This window comes from Syngnathoides biaculeatus, chromosome 7, assembly GCF_019802595.1.
Source record: "Syngnathoides biaculeatus isolate LvHL_M chromosome 7, ASM1980259v1, whole genome shotgun sequence".
Lineage (NCBI taxonomy): Eukaryota > Metazoa > Chordata > Actinopteri > Syngnathiformes > Syngnathidae > Syngnathoides > Syngnathoides biaculeatus.
Genome location: NC_084646.1, coordinates 7,914,776 through 7,935,057, shown reverse-complemented (window position 1 = coordinate 7,935,057; position 20,282 = coordinate 7,914,776). Strand labels below are relative to the sequence as shown.

The 20,282-nt window shown below is 42.7% G+C and overlaps 3 protein-coding genes across 7 annotated transcripts in view; 2 read left to right on the top strand and 1 right to left on the bottom strand.

Annotated features, from left to right (window-relative positions):
- tnni3k (TNNI3 interacting kinase) overlaps positions 1–3,608 on the top strand; it is a 46,862-nt gene extending 43,254 nt beyond the window's left edge. For both annotated transcript variants that reach the window (XR_009795632.1, XR_009795631.1), the window contains one exon: positions 3,460–3,608. The gene's annotated coding sequence lies outside the window, so the exon portion shown is untranslated. The remainder of the gene's footprint in view (positions 1–3,459) is intronic.
- Positions 3,609–3,641: 33 nt separating this feature from the next.
- LOC133503109 (LIM/homeobox protein Lhx8) lies at positions 3,642–11,820 on the top strand. 3 transcript variants are annotated; one of them, XR_009795635.1, is made up of 9 exons: positions 3,647–3,847; positions 4,859–4,987; positions 7,288–7,401; positions 7,698–7,819; positions 9,385–9,605; positions 9,740–9,843; positions 11,021–11,116; positions 11,222–11,509; positions 11,727–11,820. XR_009795635.1 is itself a non-coding variant. In XM_061824320.1 (8 exons), exons 1-8 carry the CDS (start codon positions 3,662–3,664, stop codon positions 11,447–11,449), a joined length of 1,197 nt encoding a protein of 398 aa, XP_061680304.1. In that variant the 5' UTR covers positions 3,642–3,661; the 3' UTR covers positions 11,450–11,820. The 3 variants fall into 3 exon arrangements, 2 of the variants coding, with proteins under 2 accessions (XP_061680304.1, XP_061680303.1); XM_061824320.1 differs by having other exon boundaries at positions 3,642–3,847; positions 9,388–9,605; positions 11,222–11,820; XM_061824319.1 differs by having other exon boundaries at positions 11,222–11,820.
- A 2,590-nt stretch (positions 11,821–14,410) lies between these two features.
- On the bottom strand, positions 14,411–19,343 carry LOC133504108 (cytochrome P450 2J6-like). Of its 2 annotated transcripts, none has more exons than XM_061826307.1 (9): positions 19,152–19,343; positions 17,617–17,782; positions 17,384–17,536; positions 17,152–17,312; positions 16,261–16,434; positions 16,035–16,176; positions 15,293–15,480; positions 14,942–15,083; positions 14,411–14,856 (listed from the first exon to the last, which is right to left on the bottom strand). In XM_061826307.1, the coding sequence occupies exons 1-9, from the start codon at positions 19,341–19,343 to the stop codon at positions 14,681–14,683; spliced, it is 1,494 nt and encodes a 497-aa protein (XP_061682291.1). In that variant the 3' UTR covers positions 14,411–14,680. The 2 variants fall into 2 exon arrangements, with proteins under 2 accessions (XP_061682291.1, XP_061682292.1); XM_061826308.1 differs by having other exon boundaries at positions 17,617–17,745; positions 19,152–19,194.
- Positions 19,344–20,282: the final 939 nt, after the last annotated feature.

Here is a 20,282-nt window from a genome sequence, read left to right as displayed (position 1 = left end):
CATTCCGTATAGGTTTCTCATTACTATATGGCTTTAAAGGCAGCAATATCTTATAGTGCAACTTTTTTGATTATTTAAAAAAATAATAATTTTTCTCTGTGTTCTTTGGACAGGCTGGAACAGATTAATGGCATTTGCCTTCATTTCAATGGGGAAAGATGATTTGGGATGACACAGTATCAAGGAAAGTAGAAATAACAAAAAATCTAATAGAATACAGTTTACCAAATACTTCCGAACGCTGAGTACAACCTAGCGTAGTTCCTGGCTATGAAGAAGGTCCAAAAGTCTATTTAATCTTCGGGCAAGCAGCAGTGGAGGCTGGTAGAAACCGAGAGGGATACGTGTTGAACGGTCCCGCTAAACACCGTAATCAAGTCAGCAAGCCTTAAAATAACAATTAGCCGCCCCCCCCAAAAAAAGAAAAAAAAGATGACTGATTATAAATTCCGTTCAGGGGAAGGAAAAAAGATTCACGGCTGTCGGCGGGGGAGTGAGGAGGGATCTCTGGGGGTCCTGCGGTTTTGGTGATGGAAGCGAGGGGGTATAGTTTTTGCAATCAGCGTTAAATAGAGCGGTTTTGTGGCTGTTTGATTGTCAAGTGGGCCATTACTTGTTGATAAGAGCACTCCGCCCCCCCCCCCATGCCGCCCTGATTGGGGCTGAGCACGCTGCTTCCCGCCAGCGTGCCGTCCCGACGCAATCAGGATCCTTTCTCAGCCCGCTGCCATTTTCACTGCTGTGATTTCCACACGTGCCCCCCGCCCCACCGCCACCACCCAAAGCCCCCTACTCAGACGACCCCCTGCCCCCCACCCCCCGACCCCCAGACGCACACACCACCGCCGCCGCCGCCACACACTCCTCCCCCTTCAGATTCAAGAGTAGCCATTTACGGCAAGGAGAAAAGGTCATGCCGATCCGCCTGTGCCGATTGTGAATTAACCCGAGGCAAGCGGATTTCAATAAAAATAAATGAGATAGCGTCAGAGGTCAAATGTTCTTTCACATGCGTTGTTATTTTTTTGAAGCGATTGTTGTTTTTGTGAGTTTTTACAGTATACCGCCAAGTCAGAAACTAGACTTGCAGTCCCACCTTGAAAGACTTGTTTCAAAATTAAGAACAAGAAGACGAGGCAGAGAAGGCCCCGTGCTAAACTTCAGTAAATTTGCACTTTTTGTAATGTAACAGTCCCCATAGTGTGATAACTGGAGGTGGGACTGCATCAGGGATCAGCTCTGAGCCCCTTCCTGTTTCCTGTGGTAATGGTTAGGCTGACAAATGAGGTTAGACTGGAAGTACAGTATCTGCGAGCAACATTATGGTTTCATGCCTAGAAAGAGTACCAGAGATGTTTGATATTTGCCTTGAGGATGCTCGTGGAAAACTACAGAGAAGGTCAGAAGGAGCTACATTGTGTCTTTGTAGACCGAGAGAAAGCCTATGACAGAGTACCGAGAGAGGAACTGTGGTCCTGCATGCGCAAGTCTAGTGTGGCGGAGAAATATGTTAGAATAGTACAGGACATCTATGAGGGTAGCAGAACAACGGTGAGATGTGCCGTAGGTGTGTCAGAAGAATTTAAGGTGGAGGTGGGACTGCATCAGGGTTCCGCGCTGAGCCCCTTCCTGTTTGCGGTAATAATGGATAGGCTGGCAGACGAGGTTAGACTAGATTCCCCTTGGACCATAATGTTCGCAGATGATATTGTGATATGGACTGAAAGCAGGGAGCAGGCGGAGGAACAATTAGAAAGATGGAGGCACGCATCGGAAAGGAGAGGAACATACCTGTCAACTCGTACGGTTTATCCGTAGTTCACACGGATTTTGTGGTGAATCTTACATGTACGGCTGTATATCACAAATCATATGGATTCTGAAACCGCAGACCAAATTCCATTCTCCCCAAACAGTTCTTGTGGTTTCGCAACAGTTTTTCGGCCCGGTCGGTCGAGCTCACCTGCGGAGCGTTGGCGGTCGAATTGCTGGTGTTCAGGCTCGCACGTCGGCAGGGTTCACGTTCCTCCTCCTCCTCCAAAGTGCTTCCTCAAAATAGCCGACGACACATTTTTCCTCCCCGCAGTGTCACTGGGAGTTTGGGTACGTTAGAGGGACACCTTGAGTTGTGTTACCTCTATAAGGATTTTTTGCTCTCTATAATGATTTTTTGGTAGTTTATACAGGTTGGCGGGCCGAAAAGTTGACAGGTATGGAGGAATGAAGATTAGCCAAAGTAAAACAGAATATATGTGCGTGAATGAGAGGGGCGGAGGGGGAAGAGTGAAGCTCCACGGAGAAGAGATGGCGAGGGTGGATGACTTCAAATACTTGGGGTCGACAATACAGAGCAATGGTGAGTGCGGTAAGGCAGTGAAGAAACGGGTCCAAGCGGGGCGGAGCAGTTGGCGGAAGGTGTCTGGTGTTCTATGTCACAGAAGAGTCTCTGCTAGGATGAAGGGAACAGTTTATAAAACAGAGGTGATGTCCGGATTAGAGACGGTGGGACTGAAGAAACAACAGGAAGCAGAACTGGAGGTGGCAGAAATGAAGATGTTGAGGTTCTCGCTCGGAGTGAGCAGGTCGCATAGGATTAGAAATGAGCTCATTAGACGGACAGCCAAAGTTGGATGTTTTGGAGACAAGATTCGAGAGACCAGACTTCGATGGTTGGCGAGAGCGAGAGGAAGACCAAAGAGAAGGTTGATGGATGTGGTGAGGGAAGACATGAGAGCAGTTGGGGTTCGAGAGGAAGATGCACGAGATAGGCTAAGATGGGAAAAGACGACACGCTGTGGCGACCCCTAACGGGACAAGCCGAAAGGAAGAGAAGAAGCACTGATCTTACCTAGTACTAACCCTTATAGCAAATGCTAAATTACTGTACAAGGAGGATGCTTACATGTACACAATCAACTAGCCCATGTTACATAGACGACTGGAGTACTCGGTCGTAAAATTATTAATCACGAACAAGCTACCTTCACACGAGGCTCGTCCACAGCATTAGCTAGCGGAATGCAGCCAGTTAACGCGGTTAGCGTTCCGCTGGTATAACGGAAACAAATTCAGCTCTGACGCCACATACCCTCATGCGATCACAACAATTATGAATATGGTACATGTCATTTTATTTACACTTTTCTTCCTTTCGTGGCTGAAGGAGTATTGATATCGTAACGGCGAGCAACATCCAGACGTGATGTCATGAGGCAGTCGGAGCAGTTTTGTCGACATTGTTTTCGTCTGCTCCATATCCCGCAAAAAAACGCTACACGCCGACGATTGGGATCTGGCCAACATGTGGGTCGTATCCACGTCTTTACATCTGCTCTTTTGATGATAAAACACTTGATTTTGTCACTTTTTGACCTCTACGTCCGACGGAGGGTTTAGCGGGGGAGCGTGCGCCGAGTTAGAAATGCGTTATCTGATTTGTTTTATTTTTATTTTTGAAAGCATTCATTGGCATCGGCTGGAACAGGACACATCTTCCATGGAGGCACGCTAGCAGTGCTAATCTCAAAAGCCCTCCTGAGATGATGCGATGCGGACGCTGGTGGAGTGTCGTGCCAATGCGGGCGAGGCATAAGGGAGACCTCCAGCAAGGCAAGGGAGACATAAAAACAAGTCACGACATTTTATCTTTTAAGGACTTCTCATGTTTTGCAGTGCGGTATCTGCTATTTGTCTTCAAAGTACCGGAGGGAGAATTCACATTGAAATTCGGGACCGCATTTCTCAATCTTCTTTTCCTTTCGCCTCCTGTTTCACACGGACATTTATTGCAGACGGACACCGTGTTTGGCCTCTTATAAACTTTGACATAAGCGACACAGGAGCGTCTGTAAGTGATTTTTATGACATTGTTAAATGTGCAATTTAAATGTAACATGATAAATATGAGTTAAATGATGGTTATTGCTTACTTTTTAGTTAGAATTCTACGCGCTAGCGAGCTAATGCTAATCGCCATTGCTAATCGTTTAGCATTTTACTGACTTGTGTCTCATTCGTGAGGATAGAATGCTTGTTAGTAGTAAAAATATTTTCTGTATATGTTATAAGAATAATAATAGTATGTCAATAATAACCAGGAGAATCAATTCTAAAAAGATTTGATCGTTACAGCCCTCATTTATTTGTCCAACCAAATCGGTCTGATTTTGAAGCTATTGTGATGATTTGGTTGAATTAGAATAATGCTATCAATACCACAAAAATGCTTTTTTTTTTCAACTATATTGCAGTGTTTTTTTATACACTAAGCAGCTCCTAGAAAAATACTTTGCTCTCCAAGTGCTACCATAATGACATAAAAAATGTAACCTAGTAGGCCTAAGTAGTTATCAAATACAAGAAAGATGTTCTTAAAAGGTATATTTAATGTCAACATTATTCAGAATCACAATGTAATTTTCACCTAAGCCAATTTTCACTCTAACACACACACAAAAAACTCACACATAACTCAAGAAACTCTCAACAACAACTAAAAAAATCTCACATTCAAAAAATACTCAACGCAACAAAAAACTCAAATCCTGAGAAAAGCTTTAGCAGCTACTGGGGGGGGGGGAATTCTGTTTACAAAGAAATAAACCCTCTCACTCAAGAAAAACAAAACTCTCACAATCATCGCCGAACCTCTCACGTAAGAAAACAAACAAAAAAAAACCTCTCCATATTTTAACCTTTCCAGCACCTCTTAATACCTCCCTTATGATTACATATTGTACTTTTCCCTCCTTTGGACTCTTGCAAGGAAGCCACACAGGCAGATAATTACCGGGTGGGCGGGCGCGGCCCAAGGTGACATGAAATATGAAATCTGAATTTGCGATCCTCCCTCGGCAAGGATCACTTTTCCGGAGACGCAGAAGAAGAAGAAGAAGAAGAAGAAGACGACGACGACGCAACAGACATGCGCTGGAAAAGCGAGGGGAAAGTTCAACGCGGCATCCTGGCTGCCGGCTCCGGCGAGGAGGTGAGTGCGAGGCTGGGGATGGGGATGGGGGGGGGGGGGTAGTAATGGGGGGAGTGTGCGGGGGTCGCAGCTTCTGGGGGTCCAGCCTGGCTCAATATTGGGACTAATTGCTCTCTCCAATTAACCGCGAGCAGGACTTCTCCTTCCCTCGTTGTTAAAACTCAAGCAGTTAATGTGACCTCTTCACCTTTTTTTTTTCCCTTGACTTTTTAAATCGCCGCAATTAAATAAATCAACGCCCTATTTATTTTTATTTTTTTAAAGAAAAGAAAAAGATAAGCGTCGCCGGCTCAAGTGCCGCCCGTTTGTCCAAGTAATGACTCGCCGGGGTCGCTCTTCAATTTGCCATCGCCGTTGTCATGGCGAGCCGATGATATTTATGGCGAGCGCGCAGACGGCCCTCCGCCGCCAAAGCGGGGAGGACAAAAATCGGGGGGAGATGTGCGCCGCGTGCGAGGACTCCAAAGGCAGCACGGGAGCCGACCACCTGGTAGGGGATGAGAATGATTTCAGAATACCGCAAATGTACTTTTGTAATTACTTATGCCTTCTTCTTTTTTACATAAATACAATTTAGTGCACGTGAAACTAAAAGTTGTCCTGTTTTGCAGCAAAGTTGCTTTGATTTTATATCATTTTGAAGATAAATTTGAGTCTTTTTTTTCAGGACAAATGGTTTTGTAAAACTCTCCAAAATAAAACTGAAAAATGTAATTTCCAACTATTTTAGATTGCTTAAAAGGTTCTCGGCAGCACTATCTAGTAAGAAATTGCACACAAATACTTTAAATATGGATTTTTCTCTCTCCCCACTCATACTTTGCTGAAATTTTTGACAAATGTAATTCATATTTAATAAACTAGGACTTAAACAAGGCAAGTACTTTTTCAACTCACTCCAAAAGACTTTTATGTATATTGACACATGTGGGACTACAGGAAAGGATGAAAAACATTTATGTCCATATTAAATGATAAATGTTCAGTACTTTTAAAGGTAATATGATTATTTTTTAACTGTTTAGTATTCGGAAAACCAAAGCAACGTATGCGCATCGGGACTTTAATCACATTTTAAATTGTTTTGATTTGCGGTCGCTTTGACGGTCAAAGCGTCTTCAACAAGTTCGCGCCTGAATTTTCTGGAAAATTGGACAACAATTGTTATAAATGCGCTATTACTTTGCACCAAAGCGCTCTGATTTTGTCATCACGGGACACGAGTTCACAAATATTCCCAGAATATGACTTTTCTTTGGACAATAATGCATCACGTTTCTTACACGATGCTTTTGAATTTTGCCTGGGGGGCAGAGAAAAGGACCCCGAGGGCAAACTTCTGGACACGCGTGAGTGGGATGAGGAGGTTTTAATAACAATATAAAAATACATTTATATTCACAAATGGCACTTTTAGAGCAAATATGTTTGTTTTGAAACTGTAGCGTTTCGGCATTGGCATTTTTCCCATTTTTTCTTTTTTCGTTTTTTTTTTTGTTTGTTTTACTATATCACACCAAAATGACATTTCATTTATTTTTATTTTTTTTTGCAGTAAATTTTGCTTTGATGTTCTACCGTTTGAAGGTAAAGTTAGGAGACATTTGATTCAAACATTTAGAGGTCATATTTTTAGGACAGCCCCCCCATTAAATATCAGAAATGGTCATTTTTGACTAAATTAGATGGATAAAAATGTATTTTGAACAAAAAAAGTAAATTTAAATTTGCTTAGTTTGAAAACGTAAATTAGTTGAAAAAAAATGACATTCGCTGAGTTTATCACATCTAAATCATTTGCAACTGAAAATGTAATAAAATTGGTGTACATATTTAGTTACCCGTAACCGTACCTGTCATCATTTAATTTCTGACTTTCCCACGAGAAAATAACTCTTCTGCAAAATATAAAGTAAATCTTGCCCATCAATGATATTCACTGTTCTAACATTTTAAGTCAATTTTACTTTATTTTGCTCTGTATGAAAATTGCAATCAAAACTTTTTAGTTGTTTTACCACAAATGTAAAAAATGTGTAGTTTACAGTTTACTTTTGTCTTTTGTTTAACCTTTGTGACCGAGCGACTAATATGTATAAGTAACACAAAATAAAAGTTGCTACGCGCTATTAAAAAAATGGATACACATCAAAAGAGAACAATCTTGAAAAAGCAAATTCTATCCAATTTTATTACAGAAAATGAGATTTTTTTTTGCGTCACGGGGTTTGCTTGAAATGTGCTCACGTTGTGTTTGTTTGTTTTTGTTTTTTTGTTTTCCCACGCACACGGGGTCGGAGGTCGCGGACGAAGACATCGGGTCCAGCCTGCAGACGATGTCCTCCGAGCCCCTTCTCGCCACCAGCGTGTGTGCCAGTTGCAACGAAGAAATTGTGGATAAATATTTATTGAAGGTATCCATATTTTTGGAAAATTATTATTATTACCGTGCCGTTATCATTGCAGCTTTCGGATTGGTGTGCGTGTAAGTGTGCACACAAGTGCCTGTCGGTATGCGTGTGTATAAAATATTCATTCAGGTACATATTTTTCTTCCATTCTTGCTTTTATTGCATCTTTCGGCTAATTGTGTTTTGCATTACGCGCAGGTATTTATGCCTCACATGCCCCGAGAAGAACTAAACAATCGTCTTCATTGTGCGTGCGTTTGTGTTTGTGTTTGTGTGGGGTGCGCGCGGGTGCGCCGCAGGTGAGCGACCTGTCCTGGCATGTGCGCTGCCTCTGCTGCAGCGTGTGCCAGGCGGCGCTCGGCGGCCACACCAGCTGCTACATTAAGGACAAGGAGGTCTTCTGCAAGATGGATTACTTCAGGTAGGTGTTTGTTGTTGGTTTTGTTTTTTAGAAAAACTCATTATTATTATTACCGGGGCTCGTTATCAGTGGCATGCGCGACGTGCACGGGCGAGTCGCTAAACGGAAATTTCGTGACGAGGGCAACAAAATGATGCGCAATGAGTAAGCAGAACACACGCTAACCGTATATGCATACTTGTGGGGACCGGGCCGGACAGCAAAGAGCAAAAATATTCGGTGAATTGTTGATGCGCGTTATTTCCATCCATTCGTTTTCTTTGCCGCTTATCCTCACGAGGGTCGCAGGGAGCGTTGGAGCCTATCCCAGCTGTCAACGGGCAGGAGGCGGGGAACACCCCGAATTGGTTGCCAGCCAATCGCAGGGCACGCGTAGAGACAAACAGACGCACTTGCAATCGCACCTACGGGCAATTTAGAGTGTCCAGTTAATGTTGCATGTTTTTTGGGATGTGGGAGGAAACCGGAGTGCCCACCCGGGGAAAACCCACGCAGGCACGGGGAGAACACACAAACTCCACACAGGCGGGTCGGGGATCGAACCCGGGACCTCAGAACTGTAAGGCCAACGCTTTACAGCTGCCTCACCGTGCTGTCATGCTCATTATAATTGACTTGATTATTTATTATTATTATTTTTTTTTTACACAAGTGATTTTTTTTTTAATAAAAAGAAAATAAAAGCAAAGAAGCGAGGGATCGGGAAGGGGTACGGCAGATAAGTGGCGGTTCCCTGCAATGTGTCCCCCCCCCACCACTCCAACGACAAATATACAGAGTTCCACTGCAAACAAAATGAAGGATTTTAGTGCAGAAAAAAAACCTCAATAATTATGCAAGAGGTGACAGTCTGTAATGAGAAAAATGACTGGATAGAAAAAGTCTACACACCCGTTTCACGCTGCCGTGTATTTGTGATGTAATAAAACGAAAATTATTTGAATGATCCCCCCCCCAAAAAAAAAAAAAAAAATCCACCAATAATATGACCAATACCCTGTCAACCAACCATTTTTTAAAATATATTTTCCAATGATGTAAAAATCACTCACTGAAGCAATGCGTTGACATAAGTGTGCACACCCCCTTATACAGTAACCGGGATACTAGAACGTCTGAATTTGATTTGAAGTTAACGAGAGGCACTTGAAACGATGGCAGCCGTTTGAATGTGATTGGTTCGTTCGGAATCCGGCCGCTTCCCCAAATATATAAGGGTGTGCGTTTGTTTATTTTCACTTTTGAAATAAAATGTTAACAAAGAAAAAAAATGAGTGAGTTGTAAAGGTCATAGATGACATTAATTGTGCAAAACAATGAAATGTTGTGCTCATTTTTGTGAAAAGCACAAAAAGGTGCCACTTGAACTGGGGTGTGTAGACTTTTTACAAGCACAGTAAGGTAACAGCGTCGTTTGTTTGTATTTAATTTAATTATCATAATTTCATGATGGCTCCTCAAATGCAAATGTTCTGCACCCCCAGTTGTTCATAAAACATCCCCCTTTTTTTTTTTTTTTTTTTTTTTTTTTTTCTCGATCGGCGACGGCTTCGCGTGCGGCGCAGAAGGTTCGGCGCGTGGTGCGCCTGCTGCGGGCGCCACGTCCACGCCACCGACTGGGTGCGGCGCGCCAAGGGCAACGTCTACCACCTGGCCTGCTTCGCCTGCTTCTCGTGCAAACGGCAGCTGTCCACGGGCGAGGAGTTCGCCCTGGTGGACGACAAGGTGCTCTGCCGGGTCCACTACGACTGCGTGCTGGACAAGCTCAAGCGCGCCGCCGACAAAGGTGAAGGAAACGTCTTCCGCCGAACTGACCTTTCCAAGTTAATGTCATATTTTTGCCTGAAATATGTATCATAATGTGATTTTGGACCTTTGTGATTTTTCCTGTACAAATCATCGTTGTTGTGGTGATTGCAGGCAGCAATGTGAACATGGACGGCGCCGTGCCCACCGAACAGGAAATGAACCAGCCCAAACCGTCCAAGAGAGCCAGGACCAGCTTCACCGCCGACCAGTTGCAGGTGGAAAAAAAAAAAAAAAAAAAAAAAAAAATTGCTAACTATGCTCGGATTTATTCATAATGATGTTACAACAATAGAAAAGAGACGTTTTCAGTGTAACGCAAGAAAGTGGCGCAAACGTATTGGGACAAAAGTACTGACGTTACAATGTGAATATTGCAAAGTTTTACTTAATATTCTGCTGAGAAGCTGTAACACTGTATGATAAAAGAAAACAAAAAAATGTGTATATATATATATGTGGAGAGAGAGAAAGAGCGAGAGAGAATAAAATAGTGATGCTGATGTCGCACAATTAATTTGACAAGCAGTACACCGAGGTGAGATTCTAAATTAACATACGACTGATAAAGTATGGAAATTGTCGAATGTGTTATGAATATCAATCTGTTAATGTCTGAGCGTGTGTATATGTCTGTGAGTCTAATTTTACATTTTAATAAAAAAACAGTGATGGAATTAATGTAATACAATGATAGTTTATTTTTTCAAATAAGTGTTTATGAGATAGAAATAAATATTGAATTGTAGAAAATTTACTTTTTTTTATATTGAAGTATGAATTTGTTTGTAATTATAATATTTCCTTTACACCACATCTGATCTCCTTTGAAGGATGATGAAAAACATTTTAATTTGTTTACACCATATTACTACCCGAATTCAATTTTCAGGTATATTTCCATTGTTATTTGATACACTAATATATGTAATAATATATTAGTGTATCAAATAAAATTGGAAATATACCATATATATAATATATGTAATAATATATGTATGCATATATTTTTTTCATCTTGCATGTAGCATGTGATTTTATTTTTGTTAGAATTTTACATTTGTTTTGAATAAAATAAGCACAGAATTATATAATATGTTGAATATTTAAAAAATGCAATGTATTCATATTCACAAATAATAATTTTCTTTGTATTTATAATTTTATGTCTAGAATTTGAAATAAACATCACTTTTCAAAATAGATCATATATGACTATATATTCTCTTTAGTCACAATATATGTTTTATATATGATTTAATCTGTATAGTCAATACTGTTTTTATATCATATATAATGTGACCTCAGAGGGATGATTACAAACACATTTTGCAATGTTCTAGAAAGAGGTATTTAATATAAATATGCAATTTTCTTCTCTTTGAACACATGCAGGTGATGCAGGCGCAGTTTGCACAGGACAACAACCCGGATGCTCAGACGCTGCAGAAACTGGCGGAGCAGACGGGCCTCAGTCGAAGGGTCATACAGGTCGGACAGGGTTCCAAAAAAAAAAAATCACAACAACAACAGCCAATTCTTGGCAATTCTTCTTCTTCTTCTTATGACGACCTGGTGCCGCTTGTAATGTCGCAGGTGTGGTTCCAGAACTGCCGCGCCCGCCACAAGAAGCACGTGAGCCCCAACCACACGTCCAGCGCCCCCCTGACCTCTCTGCAGCCCGCCCGCCTGGCCCCGCCCACGCCCACCCCCGAGGAGCTGCAGTACACGGCCTACGGGGGCCCGGAAGCCTCCGTCCTGTCGACGCTGCACTCCTTCATCGACAGCGAGCACCAAGCGTTTTACGAGCTGCTGTACGAGTGACGGGGGCCCCAGCACGTTTTTTTCTGCCGAGTCAGCGTTTCGGGTCTCAGACCCACGGCGGTGAGTCTCAAAGTGTGTCCCCTAGTGGTGGGCTGTTTTAGGTTTGATTGACCTCCGGGGGGGGGGGGCAGGGTGCACCCCCCCCCCCAAAAAAAAAAAAAACAATGATTGCAGCTTTTTTTTCTCCTGTTATCATGCGGCAATTTGTGAAAAACGTATGAAAATATGATAGATGTAACCTGCCTCATAATGTTTTCTTTTCTTTCATATTGCGTAGCATCACTGGATGTTTAGCGCAGCCCACCTCAAAACAAGCGCACCCATCATGCATCTGAAGCCCCGCAAATGTAATTTATTTTTGTGTATGTCCAGTGTCCTTTATGAAAATAAATGTCTAATTTCACAAACATTTATTTTTTTGTTTAATTTCTTTTTCCAAGTTGTATTTTTTATTTTTCAAGAATAATTCATTTTGTAAGAGGAAATTCACATTTGGAAGGTAAAAAAAAAAGTGGTCTAAAAATATTTCTCAAGAAAAAGTAATCAAAGAAAATGTTAAATTTTCACAATTATATTCCAAGAAAAATTTGTTTTTTAAATTTTTTTATTCAAGGGGAGAATGTCTGAAAAATCTGGATTCATATTAAGATTGCAGCATTTAGGCAGAGGAAAAAAGATTATTTTTAAAAAATTGTATTTTACCAACAAAGCAAAATCAAGATCATAAAAAAAATTTGGTCCTTTTTTTTTTAAAGGAATTTTTTTTTCTTTTACAATAATTAAAAAAAAAAAGGAAATTTTTTAAATGGATTATTTTCCGGAAAAGAAAGAGAAAAAAATACTGGAAAAGTATTAATTTCAGAAATGTGTTTTTGTGATGGTCCTTTTAAATACTTTCCAAATACACACATTTGAAGTTCTTGTGCCTGCTTGTTGTTCCACTGTGGCGGACCAAAAGAATCTCAGTTCACCGCATGTGGGACAGCAAGTGAGGGAGGCACATAAAAGACATCAGTGGTACCCATCATCATTCTTGCTGACATGATTAATAGAGATCATATAATAAGATAAGATAAAAAGTAAAACACTACGAAAACAGTTTCCAGTACGCAAAAACTCCGAGTCTTTTCAAATACAGTAGTGACCTCTTGTGGATCGTCATTGTATTACACCTAAGCAGACAGCTAACTCGTATAAGTTTAAAAAAGATGCTAACAGTGGTAATTTTAATATTCCTCTTTGCAGTTAATTTGAACTAATATTAAAATAGACCCACATTCTTAAGAACTGTCATCCAAATACAAATATGAGTGAACTAAAGTGTTGAATTCCATGACATTTGTAAACCACTGGTCTAACCAATCAGATTTGTAGATTTACCACCATATTTTTTTGCTGCTCGCTGTTTAGTTGAAGCTGATGAAGATGAAAGAGCTGCCTTACCAAAGACGATTATTTTGGACATGATTTGAAATTTGATTTGAAAAAAAAATAATAATAATAAAATAAATCGACTCAGTGGGTCTACGTCCACCAAAATAAGTGCTGTTTTTTTCTTCTACCCAGAAAGGGATTTTGGGGCACTCTCAGAGCAGCACGTATGAGCTAGCTTAGTAGCATTAGCTTACACGGCTAGCCAAGAGAAAAATAACCAAAGGAGAAGGTTTGCTGTGACTCCATTAGCATCTGCGGTGAGTGCCACGTATTTTATTGTAAGTGTTGAACTGATACATTGTAGTTTACACACTCGTTTTTTTGTTTTTTTTTTGGGAAGATAAATGTAAGCTGTGTTTTTCTTGTGTCTCAAACTAACCCCCTGGAACTGGTTGCTGGCATTTTAGACATTATGGTCAATGATTCGCAACCAATGTTAATCAAAGAGAGTGGGGAAAATTATACAATTTGACTTCATTTGTGTGAAAGTTGACTCCAAATCGTTTTTTTTTCCCCAAAAATTCTAGCGACATAGAAGTCCGATTGACCTCTATATCATCCACCTGTTGCCATTCATACAATAGAATAATAGTTTTGCGTTCAGCTAAACTGGTCCAGGTTCACACTAACTAAATCAATCCGTCCATCCATCCATCCATTTTCTTAGCAGCTTATCCTCACGAGGGTCACGGGGAGTACTGGAGCCTATCCCAGCTGTCAACAGGCAGGAGGCGGGGTTACACCCTGAACTAGTTGCCAGCCAATCGCGGGTCACATGGAGACAAACAGTCACAATCACACCAAGGGGCAATTTAGAGTGCCCAATTAATGCCGCATGTTTTTTCTGGAATGTGGGAGGAAACCGGAGTGCCCGGAGAAAAGAACATGCAAACTCCACGCAGGCGGGTCCGGGATCGAACCTCAGTACTGTGAGGTCAACTCTTTACCAGCTGAGTCACCGTGCCGCCCGCGAACTACATTTGTGAGCAAATTGACTTTAAAACCATTTTTTTGCAGTGTGTATAGTACAAGATGTGTTGCGTAGCCGCTACTTAATCTTCACACTGCACACTGGTTGATAATATTATTGTGCGTTCGAATCTCACTGGGGCCTCCACTCCCCAAGAGGGGTTGCGTCAGGAACTGGATCCGGCGTAAAAAGTGTGCCAAACAAATATGAGCGTTCATCTGAGATGACACGCTGTGGCGACCCCTAACGGGACAAACCAAAAGAAATTTACTACGCTGTTAACATGGAGAGAGTAATTTTTGACTTGATACTCTAGAATAATGAAATATTAGGAAAAAAATATTGATAAGTAACGTGACAACATTTCCAAGCTAAACAAAAATGAGCTAAACAAAGCTTACAAAAATTACATGAACCTAACGAATGGCAACAGGTTTTACTATAACTAGAATAAATACAAGAACTAGTAAATCAGTATCCATATGCACTTTTAATACATTTAAATCTAAAAAAAGCGCAAACCAAAAAAAAAGGATCCCAAAAGGAAGTCTGTTTAATTGTAACAATGAAAAGGATAATCTAGTAGGCTAACGTTACATCAACGCTGCAGCACACGACGAAGTATAACGCTGCAATTTATACTTCGTTGAAAGGTACATCACCAAATAATGTGAATCATCCCTTGCAGGGTTGTTCAGACGGAAGGATAAACCATAATCGGAGAACACGAGGCATTGTTTTAAGATCATAAAAGTGGCTTTCCCCGCTTGCGTTCAGTCGCATCAACTTCAATTTCGCAAAGAAATGTAAACGCGGGCGCACGAGCCTCATTGGGCCTCGGCACGGATCTCGAAAGGGTACGGCGAGCGCGTCATTCCCACGGTCCCCTCGGAGCTCAGCTGGGCTCCTCCCGCGGCGGAGAAGGTGAACTTCTGCAGCATGCCCACCAGGAACAAGAACAGCTCCATTCGGGCCAGGCCCTCGCCCAGACACGCACGTTTGCCTGCCGCAAAGAAAACTAAAATCATCACGTCCTTGGAAAGTCACAGGGATTTATTATTATTTTTTTTTCATTTATTATTATTAACCTGCAGAGAAAGGTAAAAATGCATTCCTCTTCACAAACTTGCCATCGGCGTCAAGGAAGTGTCCAGGGTTGAAGGTATGTGGAGTTTCCCATTCGTTCTTGTCAAAGAGCACCGAGGTCAAGATTGGCAACACGGTGCTGCCCTGCAAAAATAAAACCTGATGATTACGATGACGGCAACGGCGAGAGCGCTTGAGACCCCGAAATCGCCGATTCAAATCTCAAAAGCCAACTTCCTGTTCAGTTTCAGGGACGTTTTGAGACTTTTTCGTGAATCCCTGTTTTGACTGACATGTCAATCACTGAAACTACGGTCAGCAAATCCAGAATGTGACTTCACATTCGTGGGCACCTTTGGTATGACGTAGTCGCCCACTCGTGTGTCTTTGGCGGCCATTCTGGTTCCGTTGAGCGGAATGACGTTGGCCATCCTCTGGATCTCGTGGATGACGGCGTTCGTGTAGGGCATGCGGGCCCTGTCGGCCATTTCGGGGAAGCGGCTCGACCCAATCACTCGCTTGATCTCCGCCTGGACTTTGTCTTTGAGCACAAAGGAAAATATCGATAACATGGAATAATTAGCTGTGAGGAGTCATCAAATTTGAGTTTTTTCATTTATTAGCGAAAACTGTTTAATTGTTGTATTAAGATCATGCAAATGTGTCCACTAAAACCGGTGTCAAGGATTTTAGTTCATTTTTTTTTTTTTTTCATAAATATCCAGGAAGTGCTGGGAAAGCGAGGGCTGGTTTCAACAGAAATGGAAGACTTTCAGTTTTATTTCAGTCATCCATCCATGACAATGTCTACCCAAATTTGGGAGTCAAGGGATGCATTTGTCTTTTCGGGACTACTGAGGGAAAAAAAATGGCTGACTCAAACTTAAATGACAGGCTCCCTGATCCATTTCAGGCGCATTTTGGGTTTTCTGTTTTGACAGGACAGAAATTTGCCGTGATTGGAGAAGTAGTTGTCAAAGGGGATGACGGATTTCACTTGGTCGGAAATGATTTTAAACCAAAATTGCCCAATTCATATTCAACCCAGGGCGTGCGTACTTGAGAGAAGGAAAAAAACACAAAAAAAACCCCCACCTTGGATTTGAGGGTTCTGGATGAGGAAAATGAGGCCCCACTGGAGTGTCTTAGCGGAAGTCTCCGTCCCGGCGATGAACAGATCCAGACAGCACAGAACCAGATTTTCTTCAGTGAAGCCCAGTTCACCATTTGCCTTGTCCTGAGAGTAGAACCCAAAAACCACAAAGTCAACGCTGATCTTTTTTTTTTTTTTTTGGGTAGCTTCTGTTTTTCCTTATCTTACTTTGCTCTCCGCCAGGAACGCGTCGATGTAATCTCGTGGGTTGCTGGGGTCAAAATCCGATTTGTGGCTCGTTATCTGGGCGGACATGAAGTCTCGCAAAGCTTGGAAGTTGGTGAAGATTCTGTTGTGCGGCCCTGGCAGAAGTTGCATCAGAGCCGGGAAGGCATCGTAGAGCTGCACCCATAGAACACAGTCGGACAAGGGTGTGTTTCTCTCTCTCATGATTGGCATCTGCATTAGGATCCGATTTCTTGTCCACTGCGAGCGGGCTCCAGACCCGTGTTGCCCACCAGGGCCCTCGGAAGCTATTTTAGAACTACATAAAACGCTATTGTGTTACAATGATCGGAATTAGCAATTCAGTGAGTAAGAATCCAAGATTTCTATCAGATAAGAGTCAGTTCTACGCTCGTCCTTTACCGGGCATTGCAGGAAGGCATCGTAGAGATACACCAAGGCAACCTTTTATCGAAGGAAAGTGCTTTTCTGTTGTCACAGCTAGCATCTGAATTAGTCTATGAGTTAGCATCTTAGTTAGCATTGGATTCCCAATCTGATACTAGCACGTTCCGCCCACGTCATTCACTAGGGTCCGGAAAAGATAGAGAGCTACAGCGAGGGAAAAAAGACTTGGACAAAAGTGCTTTGCAGTTGTCACAGTTGGCATTAAAATTTCCTGTCCAATGTGAACGGGTTCTGCCCACGTCGCTCACGGAAATGCTGCGCAATGTTGACAATTAGGATCGGAGGTAGGAACCGAGTTAGCGTCCGAGTTTCCTGTCTGATGGGCCCAGCTGAGTTCTGACCACGTCAGTCATCAGTTCTCCCGGGACGGCGTTGTAGGGATGGATGTTGTTGCCGTGATCACCATTAGCATCTAGCTCCCCTCACCAGGGCCCACACGGAACCTTCCAGATAGATCATCTCGGTCATGGTGGCGTGCAGCCGCTGCAGGTCGGGATCGCTGTAATCGAACCTTCTCCCGAACACGACCTGGCAGATGATGTTCGCCACCGCGCTGTTCAAGTAGGCTGCAGGCTCAAAGGCTTCACCTGAACCCCAGAACCCCGACATGAAGTCACCCGATGCCACTTCCATCCCATTCGCTAAGTTCTGTCGTGACCTTTGTGTTTGCGGATGGCCCGGTGCAGGTGTTGGCTCTCCTGGCAGATGCTCGTCTCCGTGGCGCCGTTGGCCAGGCCGAAGGTGCGCAGCGTGCCCATGGCGAAGTGACGCTGCCTCCTCCACGTCTTCCCGTTGCTGCACAAAAGACCCCCTAGAGAAGCAAATGCAGAACAGTTCGAGCCCGTCAGTTTGCTCGCGCATGTGTGTGTTTGTGTTCTCCGGGGGTATCACCTGTGTGTCGATTGTAGAGTCTGGAATACAAGGCCTGGTGCGGCCTGTCCGCAAAGGCGTCGGCCTGCGTCACGAGCACTTCCTTCACCATCTTCCACCCGCAGACAAACAGCGTCTTCTCTTGTCCCACTCGGACGCAGAACACATTCCCGTAAGTGTCGGCCAACTGCGGGCGCACAGGACCCACGGGCGCTCTGCGGTCAGCTGAGGTGCGTAATTATTCCAGCACAATATTCCCCAGTGTGACGCGTTTGGTTAGCTGCACAATGGCGGCTCACAATTTGGGCGCTCGTCAATAAAAGCAATTAGCATTTCCCATCCCTGAGTAGACAGACTCGCGGGAGAAGATTCCGGTCTGGCGTGGGATGTTGGATTGTATTAAAAACTGCTCAATTTCAATCATTTCTTAGTTTTTGCAGGTATTTTTCAAATGTCAAGAGAATCAGTGTTGTCTTCGGACGAATATACTACAAAATACTCCTGTGTCCTGTACAGTTTCAGATATGGTTCCTCATTACTTCTTGGGTGTGAGGTTACGATAGACACCGTCCACCCACCCAATTTGATGTTGATCCGAAAACAGGTGCTGGAGACAGTTTTTGTTCTCTCTCAAGTTTCAAGCCCTGAATTTACCCCAAAATGCTGCCTTGAATCAATGTGACTGACTTTCTGTTTAAATGAGGTTTTTGCGATGTTTTCATGTGCCTTTTCATGACAAATCACCCAATGGACCTTTCCGACTGGCGATCTTAAGCTCCGCCCCCTTAGCTACAGTTGCCACGTCCCATAAACTTCCAAAAATGGCGACTGAACAGAAAAGGTTTGAAGTCGATTCTCTATCGCGTGTTCCAGATAATATTGCGGAATGTTTTTTTTTTTTTTTTGCCAAATGCGTCAGACTTGCCAGAGAGAGTTCTACAGAGAGGTCTCAACTATTTCGCGCAAGGATATGTACCCGAAATTATGACCCTTAATCCAACGTAGACACTTCAACTGTGTTTTATGCTTTGGAAAATGAATCAAGCAGGCCCCTTGTAACCTAGCGCGATATCTTTCATCAGAATTGCACGTTCCTCAAGGGCATCTGAGAACCATTTTCTTCATAACATTAACTTTTCCAAGCGCATGCTATTGACCACCAGTATTGCCTGTGGGACAACATGGCGGCAGGGGCGTGACAAGCCAGGGGTTAAGACGATGCGGCTATCTGATTGGCTATCATTGTACGAGTGATTGACAGGTCGGAAAGGTCCATATCATGACGATGAACAGGTGTTGCGGGCTATTTTTATTTTTACAACCTTTGGAATTAACCTTAGAACAGCTGCTTCACAGAAAATGGTTCGGTTTTGGGAATGGCTCCGTTGGACTTTCTTGTCCACCCAATTTCATGTCAAACAAAGTTGTCTGAGGTTATTTTTTTGATACATTTCCAGAGGGTTCACCTAAAAAAATCAGTCATTTTTGTTTGTTGAGGCCCCCGAAAAGGTGATTCCAAGCGGAGTAATCACAAAATGTAACGCGTCAACTCTTACCTGCGTCAGGTACGTGTGAGGCTGCTTGACGGCGATATTGAAGACGTTCCCGAGAAGGGGAACGGCGAGAGGCCCCCGCGGAAACCCGGCCGGCTCCTTTCCGCCCGCGTTGCACGCCAGCAGGACGAGAGCCAGACCTAAAAGCAGCACCCCCCAGACGTTGAGGCCCAGGTACACGCCGCACACCCACATCCTGTCCCGCTCGGTTGTCGCGTTAGTGCCGCTTGGCCCGGCGCGGCGCTCGTACGCCCCTGGAGTGACGCCAATCGTTTGCAAATACTTCCTGTGATTAAATTAAAAGTGCAGCAGCATACTTGAGAGTCACCAAAACAAACACATTCTTGCAAAATGGGAAAATTGTGCGACAGTCGCTGTCATGCGCCGTTTTGCGCATTTTAAAAGAAGCTCTCACATTTGCAGACAATTTTGCTGCATCTGAAACAGATCCACCTATTCCTGTTTAGGAGCCGTGTTCTAATAAAAATTATTCAACATTATATTTTAATGTGTTTTATAGGTATCTTGATTTAAATCTGCAGGAAAAAAAAAAAAGTGAATTCCTCAGCAGAAGTTCGTACAAACCCTGGAATTTGCTCAAAACCAAAACGGCTGACTTCCTCTTCAATTTTCATTTATACTTTTTTTTGGATGATAGATGTAGCCACCAAATTTTACGTTTATTGATGAAATTAGCATTGAGAAATTACTTCCCACTCCGCTTTAAATTTCTGGGAGTCATTAATGATATGAATGGGCTGATAGAAATTAAAATTTCCTCTGCAAAACCACACATTTGTCCGTGAGACTTTTTTCCGTCATGTAATGAGTAACATAACCACTCAATTTCATGTTATTTTTCTGACTTGTTCAATTTGTTGTCCTAATCCGTTCGATTTTTTTTGTTCATGTTTCCTGTTAGATAGACACTTGCACACAATTTTCATTTCAACCAGTGAAAGGAATATGTAACTTGCATTAAGTAACTCAAGTGAAGAAATGTCAAGTAAAGCCTACACAAACATCCAAAGTTTATTTAGGTTAGTTGAAGGAAATTTCTCTAATTTAACATTTTAAATGTGATTGGTTCCTTCTGGATACATCCCAGGGTGTGCACACTTGTGCAACCAAATG